Here is a 16961-nt window from a genome sequence, read left to right on the forward strand (position 1 = left end):
ATTGATTTGTCCTTTCATTTTTTGTTTACTTAATTAGTGCTTAAATTTGACTAACAATCTTCTCTTTGTTTCATTTGTTGTCACCACAAGTTTTTCTATCTTCAATCCAATTTAAAATGTCTGAAAGACTGAAACTATCATATCGAATTACAACGTACCTATCACTAGTCTATGTTTACGTCGAGGAATAAAAAAAATCAAATTCGATATTCTCGGATCAAAATGTCTCTAATGATAAATTTCAACCTAAATAATATGTATATTTAGTCACAACAAGTGATTACCTAATAAAAATAAAAAGAGCATTTAAGAATAGGAATTAGTTTTAGGGTTAATTACTAATTTACTATTATCCCATTTGAAATACTGTTTTTTTTCATGAATTTTGAAAACTCACTACTAATTTTCCGTAACTTTTTTAATTTTCTTCAACTAAAACTCTCTTTATAAGAGTTGCATTATGTAAAACATATAACTTAAGGGAAAAAATATAGTATTTTTTAAAATTGAGGGGGGAAACAACAATTTGACTTAAATTTAGGGGGATTATAATTTATTATCCCTTAGCTTTGAGCAGAAAGCAAAAACATATAGTTGATTTGAATAAGCAAAAAATAGCAAAGATAAAGGTAAGATTTGGTGGCTTAACTTTCAAAAAGCAAATTTAACTTAGCTAAACAAAAGGGATCATGTGACATAATAATTTGATTAGAAGCTTCATAGAGGTTGCTTCTATATTTTAGTAATACTAATTTTTCTTTTGCTAGCTAAGTTAGGATGCTAATTATTGTGTCCTCGACTTTCAATTCCTCTGTATTTTTAAATTATTGACCGAATTATCATCATCGTCATCGCCGTCATGATAAGGTCAATTAAAGACGAATTGGTGCACACAAGTCTGTGCCTTGACATGCAAGCAATCAAAATCCCTTTGCTTATGATATACACAGTAACGATGATTATAAGTAGCTATTTAATAGGATTAACTCGCTTTATGTCTATCTCAAGGTGGTCTTACTAGTAACACAACCAGAAATTTTGTTGAAAGAAAGCTAATACGGACAAAATAAACTATATTCGGAAGTAAACTTTCAAAATGATTTTTTTTCCCGGACATGAAGACAATCATAGTTAAGATTATAAGAATTAAGGTAACAAGTTCAAATTTTGTGTTTTCAAAGTAAAAAGAGGAAATGTAATGCAAGGAATCTTACAGTGTAATTACATCGAATTGCTCAGCGACTAATTGGTAGCTGTAAGCTGTTTGTTGAAGCTTTAGGCTTCACAGTATAGGCAAGTGTAATTTCTGATGAGGTAGTGTCAGAAGCTTCTTCTTGGAAGGCTACTTCAAATAGAAGTGATTCGTATAAACACACCTCATCTTCTTTACAATAGTATACCTGCAACGACAAATCAAATTGTGTTAAAGACGGATAATTTCTAAGACCGAACGTGCACATTATTGATAGAACATGATATAGAATTGTACAATTGTTCTGCATATCTGAACTAAAGCTTAGGTAGTGATTAATACCATGATTAGAAATGAAAAATGTGAAAAAATTATCTGATATTGGTCAAATTAGAAGGACCTTCATTACTTAAAATGTGTAATATTTTTAAAATTCTTATTTTATGGTCTATAAGTTTTTTCCGACTACAACATCATTCAGCCTAAACAGATGAAATTTTGAAAACAAATGCATTTTGGCTCTAAGTTTCGTCTTTTGCATTCTAGCTGAAATGCACAAAGCAAGAGAGGCGTACCTTGCAATTTATTCTCGCTGTTGAAGCTGAAGCAGAGGGTCTCCTGAAATGAAGAATAGCAGTTCCTTCTGGACTCAAATATCCATCCAAGGGATCAATCAAAACTGACATTTCAGGCTCAGTTTCAACAGTAAATTTGCTGCGAGCTTCCTGCATATAATTTACGGGGGATAAGATCACTTACAATGACAAACTCAGCATATCAAGAGGACTAAACTTGCAAAACTTAGAAAATTAAGAAAGCATTACATCACTAATCATGTGAAATTATTAAGAGAGGATTGAGATACAACAATTTTTAAGAGGTAGACCTTTGAGAAATGGTACTCTTCAAGTAATGATATTTTGAGACGAAGGTCTCCCTCACTTAATGAACCACCATTGATTTTAATGGTCTGCACATCAGCTGATGATCGTCTCCTAAGGCGTTTTAAGGATCTGGATTTTGGTGCAGGAGGCTGCACTCCTTTTAGCTCCAAAGTAAGAAGTTCAGCTTCCTTCTTGTTCAAGTCTAAATATCTTATGATGTTGTTGTTTGTATCAGCTATGATAAGTCTTCCTGCATATAACCAAGAAAGAATTAAAATTTTATCCATTGCTAATGGAATTACCCGATTAAGAAGTTAATACTACTAGATTCTGCCAGTTAGTAAATGCTACGCACATTTCAAAATTTCACTGTTTGAAGACTTGTTTATTGATAGAAAAGAGAAATACCATTTCCAGCCTCAATAATTCCAGATGGCTCTGAAAGCTGCGGAACATAAAGAGCATTAAATTAGATAATTTTGACAACTGAGTGAAAGCAGCAATAATCTGTCAGATAAATGGTCTAACAAAAATAGTTACTCTCAGTTCTGATGACAGTTCTGTCACTAGATTGGAGAGTAATTTAAGCGTTTAGTGCCAAGAGGCACTCGAGCTTTCTAGCAAAGGACGATAACTTTAGTCATTACTACCCACAGGAGTTCATCTTCTGAGATATTTTCTAACCTGAGCAGCCAGAGCTTTTCCATCCTTGAAACCAGCTTTTCCTGTCCCTGCTATTGTACTAACTCTTTTAGTAGTTGGATCTAGCTTCTTGATCTGAAAAATTGCATAAGGTTAATGATTCTTGAGTTGATTTATAATAATAAATTTGCTGAAGTACAAAACATAACTTTCACTAGCATTGTCCATGGAACTTAATGTCGTGATTCATGAATGACGCTGAAATATAGGATTGAAAAATGTTGCCACGGTTTTAAGTACGTCGTTGCTAAATAATATATATGGCCAATATTTATTATTTTCAGAGCCTTACGCAAGTAGTAATTGGTAGCAAATGGAATCTACCAAAATTTTAATACATTCAGAAAACTGCACAATTTAATGTCAGGTAAGTGCAATTATGATGTTATACCTTGTGATTATAGCTATCTGCTATATATATTTGACCGTCCTTTGCACATAATACACCCAAGGGATGTTGAAGAAGTACTTCAGATCCTGTTCCATCTTGGTCCCCAAACTGCAAAATAACATAGAGGAATCAAATGAAGAGTAACTCTTTCTAGGCAATGAATTATAAAAGTCTTGTTATTGGCTGTAAATGGTGCAAATTTGGTTTGAAATTTAAATACCTTAAACAAGTTGTCCGAGAAAATTGGATCGCCACCAGCTAGCAGCCTTGATCCTCCTGTTTTCAGATCAACCGCACGAATGGAGCTACTTTCACTATCGGCAACATATACCTCCTTCAAATCTATGAAAAAGGAATATTTTATTATGACAATTGAACGGTCAAACAGTGATTTATGAATACCCATGGGCCATGGCAGTAAAATATATCAATATGATTCAAAAGTATACCAGTAGAGAGAGAAATTCCAGATGGTTGTGCAAATGATGTGCTTGTGGAGCTATTCAATAGGTAAAACAAGAAAAATCAATGTCAATATGAAAAGATGCATTGCATCTTAGAATATAGAAACTTCAATTAACCTCCACAACAAAGCTACTATTTTGACACTATAAAGTATAAACTACATAATGTTAATTTGCCTCTGAAATCCAGAATGTTGACATAACAGACAAAGTAAACCAACTATGTATTATACCTTGATCCATTCAAGTTTCTTTCATAGCCATCACCACTAAAAGCTTTAGTAATTCCATCCACAGTATTGTGCTCCCATATTTGATGCTGGCCGGCAATTGCAATATAAACTTTCTCATTTACTGGTTCAAAGCAGACATCCCATGGAGAGTTGAGTACCTGTAAGAGGATGCAGATTATTGGATTTAAACAAAATGATCAATAGCATCATTATTATAAAAAGATTAACGAGTGATCCAAAATATCCATTTGTTTTATTTTCTTATAAAAAATAAGATTAATATGTTAAATGTTCCCAACTCTATGAATTAAATTAACAGAAGTCCAAATTTTTAAAGCAACAAATATGTTAACTCATGTTTATCCTGTCTTGCCTGGTTGGTTCCTGCTTTCCCCCCTACATAGTCAGAGCCTTTAGTTCCATTTCCAGCAAGAGTCCGCACCACCTCATTGACAAAATCAATCTCCCTATAAAAGAACAGTTGAATCATTGTGAGCCATTCAACTAAGATGTGGTTATGAATGCAGCATATTCACACTTTATGGGACTGAAATACTGTTGGGAAGAGGTGGAATATTAATTAGAATACTCGTTTTGTTATCATGCAAATGAAAAAGGGAAACTGAAAGAAACAAAGAAATTCCGGTGGTGTTTGAATGGGATACAGACAATGATACAAGCAATTGCATATAACTGCCGTGTAGTTATATTAAAGTCTTCAGGTTTTTTTCTTTTATAGTTTCTTATGTTATAAATTTCTAAGTAGTTGATAATTCTGCTGCATACCTCAAAGCATGGTTTTCAGTATCTGCAACATACAGGAGATTTTTCTTTGCATTGTAAGCCAGACCCTGAAGAAGCACATAACTGAAAAGTTACTGCAGTTATATGCACAAATGAAACTTTAACATGAGAGGGCAAACCTCAAAAAGCTCGTATAGGTGCTTGAATTAAAATACGAAGCAATTTTTCACTTGTGACATAGTTCTCTAGAGAATAAAAAAGGCAACACTTTAAAAACTCACCTGAGGACGATTAAAAGTGGCTTCATCAAAGGAACCATCACGAAGACCTTCCTCTCCGGTGCTCCCAATTTGGACAATAAAGTTTCCATTCAGATCAGTGACCACCTGAATTTGACAATTAATGTGAGTTGCGACATTAACGAGCCACATCCTTGTAAGGTTCATTTGTGCTGCTCAATTTCAATCAGTAGACAAACATGTTAATTAAACCAGCAATTTAGCAGAGTACAAGTTTAAGTGTACTGTTTCCTTTTCCTCTTCCTAGAAGTGCATGCATGTCACAAAAAGAGACATTGAGAGAGAGAGAGAGAGAGAGAACATACTATGCGGTTATGGTTACTATCAGAAATGAACAGCCGATTGTTAAGCATATCAATTGCCAACTTTCCAGGAAACTTGAGAGGAGAGGTAATTAAACGAGGATCATTATCTTTCTCCAAACTCAAGGGAATTGGTGTGCTATCTAGGATATTCTTCCTACTATAGTACAGAAGAGCTGCCTCCACCAAATCATCAATATCCTAAAATGAGAAAGCAAAATAATGAATTTCTTTCCCCTTTTGCTGATCATTAGTATTACTGACTGGGATTAAGAAATAACACACAAGTTTTATGCAGATTTGAAGAGGTAACATCTTACAGTCCAAAACCAAAACATAATAATGTCACAAACTACTCTATAATATGTTACACAGAATCCTCATCCCATTAGAATAATACAGTCGCAAAATAAATTTCATTGTAACATGGATGAACAGTTGTAGGAGACTGAAAATCAACAGTATTGTTGCATAAGTATTAATGTGAACTAAGTCGATTCTGACAGTCAACCTTTTGAGGCTCTTGAAGTTTCAATCATTCTTTTCCATTTGCTATTAGCTGTGTTTTGCTCTTTTCAAATTTTAGCAGTCCTCAGTAAAAAACATCAAAAGATTTGTAAATGTAGGCCATTTTTTCATGTTAAATCTTTTCTCCAGATATCATAGAATTAGATTCAACCAACTATTAACTCATCCAAATGCTGAAGAATAACTGAAAAATCAATTCAAAAAAGAACAAATTTATTATATTGAAATTCATATTTGCTGGTCTTTCAAATGAGAGGAGAAAACAAATGCATGCATATGGATGCATGAGTCTAATATTTTACTTGACACATGCCAAACAAATTATGATAACAAAGGAATTTATTATTAAATTTCAGGAAAAATTAAAATTGCTAATTGGGTACCTTTCGACGGCCTTCTCCTGATAATTGAGCGATAAGCTTACCGTTGGGTCCAACAAGGACAAATGTAGGCCATGAATTTACACCTAGTTCATGCCACAAATACATATCTCCATCATTGACGACCTATACTGAGAAGAGGCCGGAGTAAGACATAAAGTATTGTATTATTTGGCCAGTTTATAGTAGAGGCAAGATACATAATATAATCCTTAAATATAAGCACCAAATGGCCAATCATTAATCATATTACATTTATCAAATTATCATAAGGTGCTTATATAGATGGTTTTCCCCAATTAGGTGGATGTTCTGTTTAGAAAAATAGAACTTACTATCAACTTTAGAACTTAATAGTCCCCAGAAGTTAAATGATGAAAGTCATAGTAAAGAAAAACCATATCCACGGCCTCAATGATAACATCCAAAACTCTGTTCTTGTTTAAATACACATAATTTGTTAAGATAGGTCAAGATTATGCTTTGCACTTCTGGAATTAGACTTACTGGGTGAGAGATGTTGTAGCGTAAGACTGCATTGCGGATTGCTTCTAAATCTTTCTCATTGTCAAACTTAGCTGAATGTACCCCCACAACAGTGAACTGTAAAAACATAAGCACATAATAAACAATACTTGGAATCATTTTGAACCAAGAGTCAATTAATTTAATACTGGGAAAACAAAAGGAAGCATTGACATGATGTGAAACCATAAGTAAAGCATGACAAGAAAAAAACTCCTAACACAAAATCAGAAGAATACACGACCTTCTGTATTCCTCTGATTTCATTGTTCTAGTTGCCAAGAACATCTTTGTAGTATTCTTAACTCACTCCAATATAGTGAGTTTCTTGGAGCAAACAAGTATGCGATTGAGGTTCAATTGAGGTGAGCGTAAGCCCAATAATGAAAATCATAAATTAGCCAACAGATAGAGATGTATGAAAGGGAAAAAGAGCAATTTACCGGTGCATCTTTGTATTTTTTCTCCACAAAATCCAGATCTGGCAACACATGCATACAATTTATACAACAGTATGTCCAGAAGTCAAGCAGGACCACTTTGCCTTTCAGTTCCTGCACAAAGAAATTGAAAAAGTTTGAAACTAAAAGGTGCAACACATATAGTCCATCATTCAGAGCCTCAGTGAAGAAAAAAACTTGTGTTAACCACTTAACCTGCATAGCTACATGATTGATGATTGGTCTGATATGTAAAAGAGCCAATGTAATGTCCGACACTTAGTTTAAAATATATGTGTCTCCTAACAACTAAGTAGTACATGTTTGACAACGGCGGTGATACTCATAAGTTCATAACACCAACAGAAAGTTGACTTCAACATACCCTTCCAAATTGAAGTGGAGCTGCATTCAGCCAGTCAAGTTTAGCTGGGAATTCTGGCACAGTGCGAGCAGTTCCTCTGAAAACATAGAAGACAATAAACCCGAGAACAGATGGAACGTAATTTTGGAGCTTGAAGGTACCGTGAAAAACACAGCAAAATGGACGCTGATGAAAACTGAATCCTAGTATAAATTTACCAAAAGCGTTAAGAAGGAAAATTCTTGGTTACCTTGTCTCTAAATCAGATATATAATCTACGAACTGTTGGACTCTTGACTGCGACTTGCCTATAATCACCGCGCAAGAGTGAGTTTCATATTATAATTACCTTAGAAATAATAGAAAGCATTATTAATGAGAATAAAAAGACTAGAGACCTCAAACAAAAAAAGAAAGCCGCTCAAAACATTTTAAATTAAGGTAAACATTATGAAAATCAAAATATATAAAAAGAAAAGATAAAGGGAACGAAAACAGAAGAAATTACTAAAGCTGCCAGGCAGAGTATATATTAGAGTACCTATATCTCCATTTCTCTGGAAGTTTGGTGTATCGACGCCAAAAAATAAATTCCATACGGCTTGAGGAGATGCATATTGCATTGTCTAGAAATGAAAAAAGCGTGTATGAGAAGAGTAAAGGTGTATATACATAGTAACATGAGATAACATATACTCCTTTCTAAACAACTGAACTCCCTGTCACAAAAGCAGAGGTTATATATTCTGGGTCCTAAAATGTTTACATTGAATTCAATAATGTATCCAAATAATATGAAATCGCCCATTATTCTGTTCTTTTCGAGTTACCTTCCAGTTTGAAATGGTGAAGGCCAGACATGAAAGAGCAACCCCCAAGCTTCCATATTTCACTATATTGCGCCGAGAAGCCTGCAACCTGTCCACAAATTATTTCTGCAGCCTGAAGTAGGTGTACCAAGGATTTATTTACTTTGTCAGAAAGAACACCCTCAATTTGTTCATTTTCTACACAATTGATACAATCTCAAATATTTCCATAGCAAAATAAAATGATCTGATGGACATGGCATCCTAAAGTTATAACAAAAGCACTTTTAGTCAATATGGAGAAGTTCAGAGCTGTACTGAGCTTCTATATCTTGGTAAAAACCATAACTTTAATGTTCCTTATGAACGTGCAGGGCATTTAATTCACGCATTAAAAGCACATAGCATAGTGTCTGATCCATTCTGGGACAGGACTCCGAACAATGCGCTGTTATTGCAATACAAGAAACTGCAGGACTAGTTAAAATAACTTTTTTGTTTGTTTGTTACTATTTTGCGGGGGGGCGTGCATGTGCATGTGTATCTCAGTTTTGATGAATTCAGTTAGAAGAAGAAACTGTAGAATGAATTTAGATTGACATAGGGCGGAAATTGTTAAACAAACATGGGTCAATTAAAATGTTGAAGAAAAAGAATCTAGCTTACCCCCCAACTGAGAGTTCTTTGTCATTGGTAGCAAAGCTGTTAGGAATTGACACATTATCTGTTGTTGCTTCGAGCATTGCTGCTGAAGTCTGTTCGGAAGAATACAGAACCTGAGGTCTCTGCTTCTCATCTGCAATGGCATGTCTAAATTAGATCTCATTGTGCCGGAATAGAATAGTCTTAAATATTAACCAGGACAAAAGCTGCCATGAGAACAATAAAGAATTTAAACTTATTATCCATCTTAAGAAATGTCTAAAATGACAATTATAAAAAGCATGTGACCATTACAAGGCATCTCCCTCATTTATTGGAGAAAAAATTTCAACACAGAAAATCCATTACAAAAAGAAAGAAAGTTTTAGAGTTCTTTCAATGTGATGCAAAAGCAGCTTCATCAATCCACATTATTGATGGTACAAAGTGACGTCTTCAGAACTACATACTATAGCCATCAGATCCACCGCTAACAATATCATCAATTGAAATATTTCCTATATCTTTTCTGATAAAGGATGGGCTTGCATTCTTTAGCGTCTCCTCTGACAATGTAGTTTTCACAGCTATGCATCTGCATTAAGCACATATATGGTGGATTAGCCTTCAACAGAATCCGCAGTTTAGTCTGAAATAATTTATTACCGCAGAATCCTGATGGAATCAAAAACCCATGTTACAACTACATTCATAACTCACCTCATCTGTGCAGCTTGTGCAGCCTGTACTCCAGCCAGTGCATCTTCAATAACAATACACTGAAAAAACAACAGCATATTTGATTTGATGAAAATAAAAATCCAGGGGAAACATTTTAATGATGTAAGAGAAATTCTTTATAATGAACCTAAAAGAAGAGAAGAAAAAATAAAACTCAGCAGGTAAATTTCTTAAACTTTACAGCGTCAGACACAAGATAATTTAAAAATCTCTTCCAAAGGCAAAAGAATATACAACAGCATAGACTAACTGCATCAAGAAGAAATCAATGGAAAAAGCTTGAGCTGAAAACTTTGGATGCATGCTATACCTAACTAATGAGAAAGCAAAGCTGACGAAAGAAAAACTTTCGTTCCTCAGTTATAAGTTTCTATCTCAAAAAAAATTGATACACTTCTCTATTATCAGTATTTTCTCAAACTTGAGAGCACTAATATATTCACTAACTCCATTTCAGACAAGAAAATAAATATAGGATTGAAATTCTTGCATCTGCTTTTATAATTTCAATCATTTACAATATGAGCTTTTATCAGCAACTTACTAGAGAGAATAAGATGAAAAAACAAATGCTTTACCTCACTAGGGGGCACCTCCAAGATCTTTGATGCAGCCAAGAAAATGTCAGGAGCTGGTTTCAAATTCTCAAAAGCATCTGCTGACACAATAGCATCAAACCTGAAAAAAGAATGTTAAGAAAATAACAAGATTATAATTTATTCAATGCTAGGTTGGTGAAAAATTAAAATCATCTCGCAGATTCTTGCTGCGGTATAATCTACTTTATCTAATGTCAATCATGGATAAACTGTCTTACATTGACAACGGCAAACCAGCAGCAGCTAAATTTGCATCAACTTTGATCCGATCAGCACTAGACGCAACAGCAACTTTGAGACCTTTCTCTTTGCACTGTCGACCAGTCCCGCTACATTAGCAACTACTTAATGCAGCCAAAGTAATCAAGATTGCAAATCAGGATCACGGTCTAGATTACCTGAGTAATAAGTTCAAGGGCACCTGGAAATCCTATTCCAGAATTCGGTTTCGCATACTGCAAGATTCAAAACAACATTAAACAGAATGATTAATAAACACTGCATTACAAAACTGGATTTTAATCAAAATTGAACAAATATTACACTCACCTTTTCTAAATATATCTCAAAGAACCTCTTTTTAGCTGCATCAGTACTAAATCCCTGAACTCCCTTAACATTAGCAACACCTCCTAAGAAGTTTGCTTCTCCTATAACACATTGATCGAATAATAACAATAAAAATAGTATATCAAATCTTAAACTTAATACATTAACCATACTATTCTAGGTAGCACATACACTTCATTCAATCAACCTGTCCCATTTCAGAAACATTTTACAATTAACATTCCGGACATGAAACTTCATTTTTTACGCAGAAAACCTTAAAATAACACTGTATCCCCGTGTCGGAAATATTGTAGACACTTGACTTTCGGACATAAAACTTCATTTTTTACATTGGAAACCTTAAAATAACACCGTGCTCCGTGCTACCTAGTATTCAATACAAAAAAATGAATCAACTTGAACACTCATTTTAGTATTTTACCTGTTCCCATGAAAGGAACAAAATCCTCCACAGTAACTTCAACCCCCATTTCAGCAAAAACATCAACAGCAGCCAATCTAGAAGGCTCTTCACTGTTGCACAACACTCCATCCATGTCAAACAGCACAGCTGAGACCTTCCCCCACTTAATTTCCTCAACTGCTGGAACACCTTGCTGCTGGTCTACCTTCACACATGCCTTGACATCCATTTTTTCACTAAAACTTAAGTTCTTTGATCCGAATTGAAGTGAACTGGAGATGGGTTTTATACCCTTTGAAGTATTTGATGTGAAGAAGAAGAATTTGGAAGTGGGTCTTGTAATAGAAGGCGGAGAAGGAGATGGAAGCAGCTTCATGGCCCCAAAGTTTTGGGCTTTCATTGTTGAAATTTATTGTTTGGTTATAATTGCAGGCAAGAATGTTTAGTTTATTCTGTTATAACATGGTGGTACAAAATTGTTAGGACTTAGGACAATGGATTTGATTTCATAGTTTCTTCTTCTTCATGTGTTTGGTGGTAGTTTGGATTTTTAAATTTTGAGTGGTGGAGAGATTGGGTTGAATTTGTTTTGTTTTAGGACTTGGAGAGGCATTGAATGAGTTTGATACTTTATCCACTTGGTGACCACTCTTTTCATTTTTTTTCTCAAAAAAATCTAATTTATTCTCATTTTTAAATAAAATTAGAGAAAATTGCTGACCAATGAGATAGAGTTAAATGGTACTATTAACGTTGGGCAGTAGTATTATGCTAATGTCGTGGGTTCAATTTCTTACCCAAGCGCGCGCTCTCCCCAGTAATAAAAATAGAAAGAAAATTTTTGGTGAAATTGTGGTATAGAATGTGTCTTCACTTTTAATGATTTACAGTCTTACGATCTAAACATTGAAGGTATGCTCAAAAAACCTAAACTGATTTTTTTCCAAGAAAATGTGGTTTTAATTGGCTAAAAGTCTTCATATAGGCTAGAATACTGGATCATGCAACAATTGATTTGCATCTAAAGACTATTTATCTGCATAGTAAGTCAGAACTTGAGAGGATTTGAAAAGACAATATCTCTAGAAACTTGTAGGGAATTGGAACTTCTACATCCATCTAAGACTGAGTCTTTTAACTTGTTCCACTTCTGCAAAAATCACCAGAACTCATTGCAAGAACATGTTCCCTTCCGAAAATGATGGTACCGACCACGGTCCCTGACGATAATTTCTCTATCATACACTTGAGAGATGAGCTTGACAGCAGAATGGCAATCTTGGCACATTCTTAGATTCTTCACTATTCTGATTGTTGTTCCAGATTTAGTGCTGATCAATCCGAAAGCAATTGCAAGCTTTTCACTATGGTAGTGCAATGCAGTTTCCTTCTCTTCCTCGTCGATATCGAACAAAACCTGAGACGTATTCGGCGAGTAGCCTGCCATTTCAAGCTTCTCAATCATATCTTTCAACATCGAGTAGATTTCTTTCATCTTAGGATGCGACCCGTCGCCTACTTTGAATTCATGAACAACACCACCTAAATCAATCATGCTGGTTCCAGGAGTGGTTTTGACTCCTCTTTCTTTCATTAGCTTCCTTACATTTGCAGCTTCATCCCATTTTCCAGCCTTAGCATAAATATTCGATAATAACGCATATCTGCCGCTGTTTTCTGGCTCTAATTGAAGCAATATCTTCCCTACTCTTTCACCTAAAGTTGCATTTCCATGTATCCTACAAGCACCTAATAATGCACCCCAAACAGCAGCATTTGGTTCAATCGGCATTGAAAATATAAGCTCCTCCGCTTCTTCTAATTTTCCGGCTCTTCCTAAGAGATCAACCACACACCCATAATGCTCCAGTTGAGGAACAATATCATACACTCTCTCCATAGAGTCCAACATCCTTAGACCCTCACCCACCATTCCTTTATGTGCACAAGCATTCAACAAACCAACAAAAGTTATCCCATTTGGCCTAAATTTCTCTCTTTGCATCTTGAAGAACATATCAATAGCATCTTCCGCTCTACCATGCATTGCCAACCCACAAATCATCGCATTCCAAGTAAAAACTTCCTTCTCCTTCATCGTCTCGAAAACATCCCAAGCCATGTCAAGCCGGCCACATTTCGCATACATATCCGCTAAAGCAGTACCCAATATCGCATCTAAGTAAATAGGATTCCTCCTCACATAGGAATGAATCCATCTCCCTTGATCAAGAGCACCCACATTAGCACACGCCGCTAAAACACTCGACAAAACATGTTTCTTCGGCTTAATCTCTTGTTTTTGCATTAAATCAAACACTTCCAACGCTTCCTTATAAAACCCGCCTTTCACATACCCATCAATCATACTACTCCAAGATATATCATCTCTCACAGGCATTTCATCGAACACCTCCCGCGCTTCCCTAACCATCCCATTTTTAGCCAAACCAGACACCAAAACATTCCAAGAACCAACATTTTTAACCTCCAATCTCTCAAACAAACCCCTACCCGACTCAACATCACCACATTTCAAATACCCATCAATCATAACATTAAAACAAACCACATCACACTCCCCATCCTCATCCAACATTTTTCTTGCAGCCACCATATGACCAAACCCCGCATACATTTGAATCCCAGCGCTTTTGATATGCCCATCTAAACTAAGCCCATTTTTAACCACATGACAATGCAACTGCAAACCCTCTTTAACACCTCTCATTAACCCGCAAATCTTAAACATTGTCGGATAAGTAAACTTATTCGGCCTGGCATTTTCAGCCACCATCTTGTAATAATAAAACATACCCTTAAACGGCTCATTATTGTCTAAACAAGCTTTAATAATTACATTATAAACAAAAACATTAGGGTTTGGGATATGTTCAAACACTTTAAAAGCTGTATCAAGATTGCTGAGTTGAGAATTTGCGTAGCATTTTACTAACGTGCCGGAAACGTAATGGTCGTGGAACTGTGCTGTTCGTAGAATTACGGCGTGGGCTTGCCTGAGATGTTGTAATGAAGAGGTGCATGTGGTGTTGAGGAGGTGGAGGGTTGATTTCTGGGAGAATTGGGCGGCGGGTTTGGTGTCTGGTGGTGTGGGGTGGTGGAGAGGAGGAGGGTTTGCGGCGGTGGTGGTGGTGGTGATTGGTGATGGGTACATTTTTTTGTTTTGATTTATCCATAATTTGGCGGTCTGTGTGATGAAATAGTAAGAGTTTTGTTGAGCTTGCGAGTTTCAGATATGGTGGACCAAGTTTAAGGAGAAGGGATAAGATATTTCAGGAGTAAATGATGGGGAAAAGGGTTAAATATGTCCTCCGTATTTGTCTCGTGGATTAAGTTGGTCCTTCATATTTGAAAAGGTGCTGAAATGCACTCGATATTTACAACGAAAAAAATTCACATAAACCCCTTCTTTTAACATCGTTAGAAAAATCGGTAATTCTTTCTTATATAGAATCTGATATGGTGTCTTGAACCTTGGATAGTTCAAACGTGCCCTTTACGTTTGGTACGTGATTAAGGTGAGCTCTTCGTATATGAAAATGTTTGGGTTTTTGACGAATTTATGCCTACGGGGCTTTTGAAATTCCACATTTGTACCTGTTTAAAAAATCTCATTTCAGTGTTTGCATTAAGGTACTAAAGTGGGATTTTTTTTCCTCAAAGATCTAGGCATTAACATCCTTGATTACTCCATTCTGAATTTTACTCATGTATAGATGCGCTTAAGCATATCATTCATTTTAGAAGTTCGAGGTTGTTAGACTAATTGAAACGGAAGCTCAATTCGTTTTGATTATTTGTATTTAAAAATTAAAATTTATGTAAAAGTAAATATATAATTGTAAATATGTATAATTATAGAGAATAAACAAAATAAATTATTAGAACTTGATTATGCTCACGCCCTTATCGACTAGAGTATTTTAATGCTCAAATTCGATTCGATAATTAACTTGAATATTCCAAATTTGAATACTAATTTTTATTAATCGAATTGATTTCAAATATCTGTCAAGTCAATTCCAAATAGTCCAAATAGTTCATGAGTTAATCCGACTAAGTTAAAGTCTGAAACAAGCCTTTATGGTAAAATTTGCCAAATAAATAATGTTATATTTTCGTATGTGAAGGTTATAGAAGATAACGCGTCTAAAATAAAACGGTCGAGATAAATCTATAAAGAAGAAAAAATATATATATCTTAGATAGAGCCCTCTCATAGCAAGATATTTGAACCACCTCAAATTTAAGGCACCAATCAGATTTCACATAAATAAAAATTAACGCTTTCTGGAATGGTGTTAGGATGAAAGATTTATTTAAGTTTTCTTTTTCTGAAAAAAAAAACATTAAATGTGTTTTAGCGCTCTAACTATGGAGGGCCAACTTGATTCACGAGCCAAACATAAATGACTATTTGATTATTTTCCTTCAAATAATAAATCATATTTATAGTAGATGAGTATTATTTGTTGGTTAGTGTTTCGTAATTTTAACTCGGAAAATCAACTTCCACCATTTAACTTGTGATTTTTTTTTTTTAATTTTGAAATACTAAGTAGTTATTTAATTAAAAATTACAGTGTAAACTCATAAATTTATATTACCAAATCATTGTTCCGTTATCTGCATTGGTATTTTTCATTGAATAATTATTTGATATTTTAAAAAAATATATAAAAGATATTTTATATTTGAAATTATAAAAGTTAAAAATTTAATTTAAAGTGTAAATTATGTTAAGGTTAACAATTTATTTTAAATTCGTCACTATATGTAACAAGTCATAATGAATAATCTAATTTAATGTTTTAGCAATATATTGTAAAAATGCATAATCTTACTCGTATCTAAAAATATAATAGTTGAAGTAATTGGTTGAAGGAAAATGTTGTTTAACCCGACTATTTTAAGCCAATTTATTGTACCGCCTTACGTGATATGTTTTTATTTGCTCAATTTAATTTTATTCAAAAGTATATGCTTCAATTATCCACTTTAAATTGATTCACTCGTTTGCTGCCACATCGGGTGGTACAATAAGATGGGTTAGATTTGTTGGGTTATAGTATTGCTAATGCATTAGGCAACCAACTCATTTTTACTTCATGCCATTGAATCTTCCAGATTTATTGCTTCTTCTAGTTTTATTACTTTCATTGCTCATTATAGTAATTTAATGGCTTAATACATCATTTGACCCCTAAATTATACCATTTTATTCTCTGCGACCTCTAAACTAATTTCGTATTCTTTTGGACCTCTTAACTCTTTTTTTGTTCTATTTAACCCCTCATTCGGAATGTGCACACTACGCGCGATGACGTGGATAAAATTGCTGACATGGCTTTGCTGACATAGGGTTAAATAGAATAAAAAAAATAGTTAAGAGGTCCAATAGAACACTAAAATAGTTTAGAGGTCATAGGAAATAAAAAGGTAAGGTTAGAGGTCAAAAAATATATTAAGTCTAAATATTTTTTTTAATTTAAAATAAAAAATGATGTACTTTACAAATTATTTGAAAAAATCATTTAATGCTTTAAAAGTCATGAAATTTAGCGTGTTTTCTAATTTTAACACAAATTTTAAAAATTCAGAATTGATTTGAAAAGTTTGAAATTGCAAAAAATTAAAAGCTGGTGTATTAAAATTTTTATAATTGGAAATTCGTGAAATACACTAAAAATTATAATTTTTTAAAAAAAATCAGTCTTTTTTTAAT

At 34.2% G+C, this 16961-nt stretch overlaps 2 protein-coding genes across 2 annotated transcripts; both read right to left on the reverse strand.

Moving 5' to 3' along the window:
- Positions 1-1116: 1116 nt before the first annotated feature.
- Positions 1117-11853, reverse strand: LOC126674817 (protein SUPPRESSOR OF QUENCHING 1, chloroplastic). The gene is made up of 28 exons (XM_050369334.2): positions 11234-11853; positions 10789-10889; positions 10638-10694; positions 10458-10552; positions 10219-10318; positions 9620-9678; positions 9370-9494; positions 8924-9053; positions 8279-8366; positions 7990-8074; positions 7699-7756; positions 7470-7545; positions 7088-7198; positions 6627-6722; positions 6123-6245; positions 5215-5412; positions 4892-4996; positions 4653-4717; positions 4240-4333; positions 3867-4024; positions 3619-3668; positions 3390-3511; positions 3170-3277; positions 2761-2853; positions 2485-2521; positions 2079-2326; positions 1768-1917; positions 1117-1400 (listed from the first exon to the last, which is right to left on the reverse strand). Exons 1-28 carry the CDS (start codon positions 11613-11615, stop codon positions 1236-1238), a joined length of 3279 nt encoding a protein of 1092 aa, XP_050225291.1. The 5' UTR covers positions 11616-11853; the 3' UTR covers positions 1117-1235.
- Positions 11854-12229: 376 nt separating this feature from the next.
- LOC126674818 (pentatricopeptide repeat-containing protein At5g66520-like) lies at positions 12230-14481 on the reverse strand. Its single transcript, XM_050369335.2, has one exon. It carries the CDS (start codon positions 14388-14390, stop codon positions 12375-12377), a length of 2016 nt encoding a protein of 671 aa, XP_050225292.1. The 5' UTR covers positions 14391-14481; the 3' UTR covers positions 12230-12374.
- Between the last annotated feature and the right edge of the window lie 2480 nt (positions 14482-16961).

Source organism: Mercurialis annua, linkage group LG3, assembly GCF_937616625.2.
Source record: "Mercurialis annua linkage group LG3, ddMerAnnu1.2, whole genome shotgun sequence".
Lineage (NCBI taxonomy): Eukaryota > Viridiplantae > Streptophyta > Magnoliopsida > Malpighiales > Euphorbiaceae > Mercurialis > Mercurialis annua.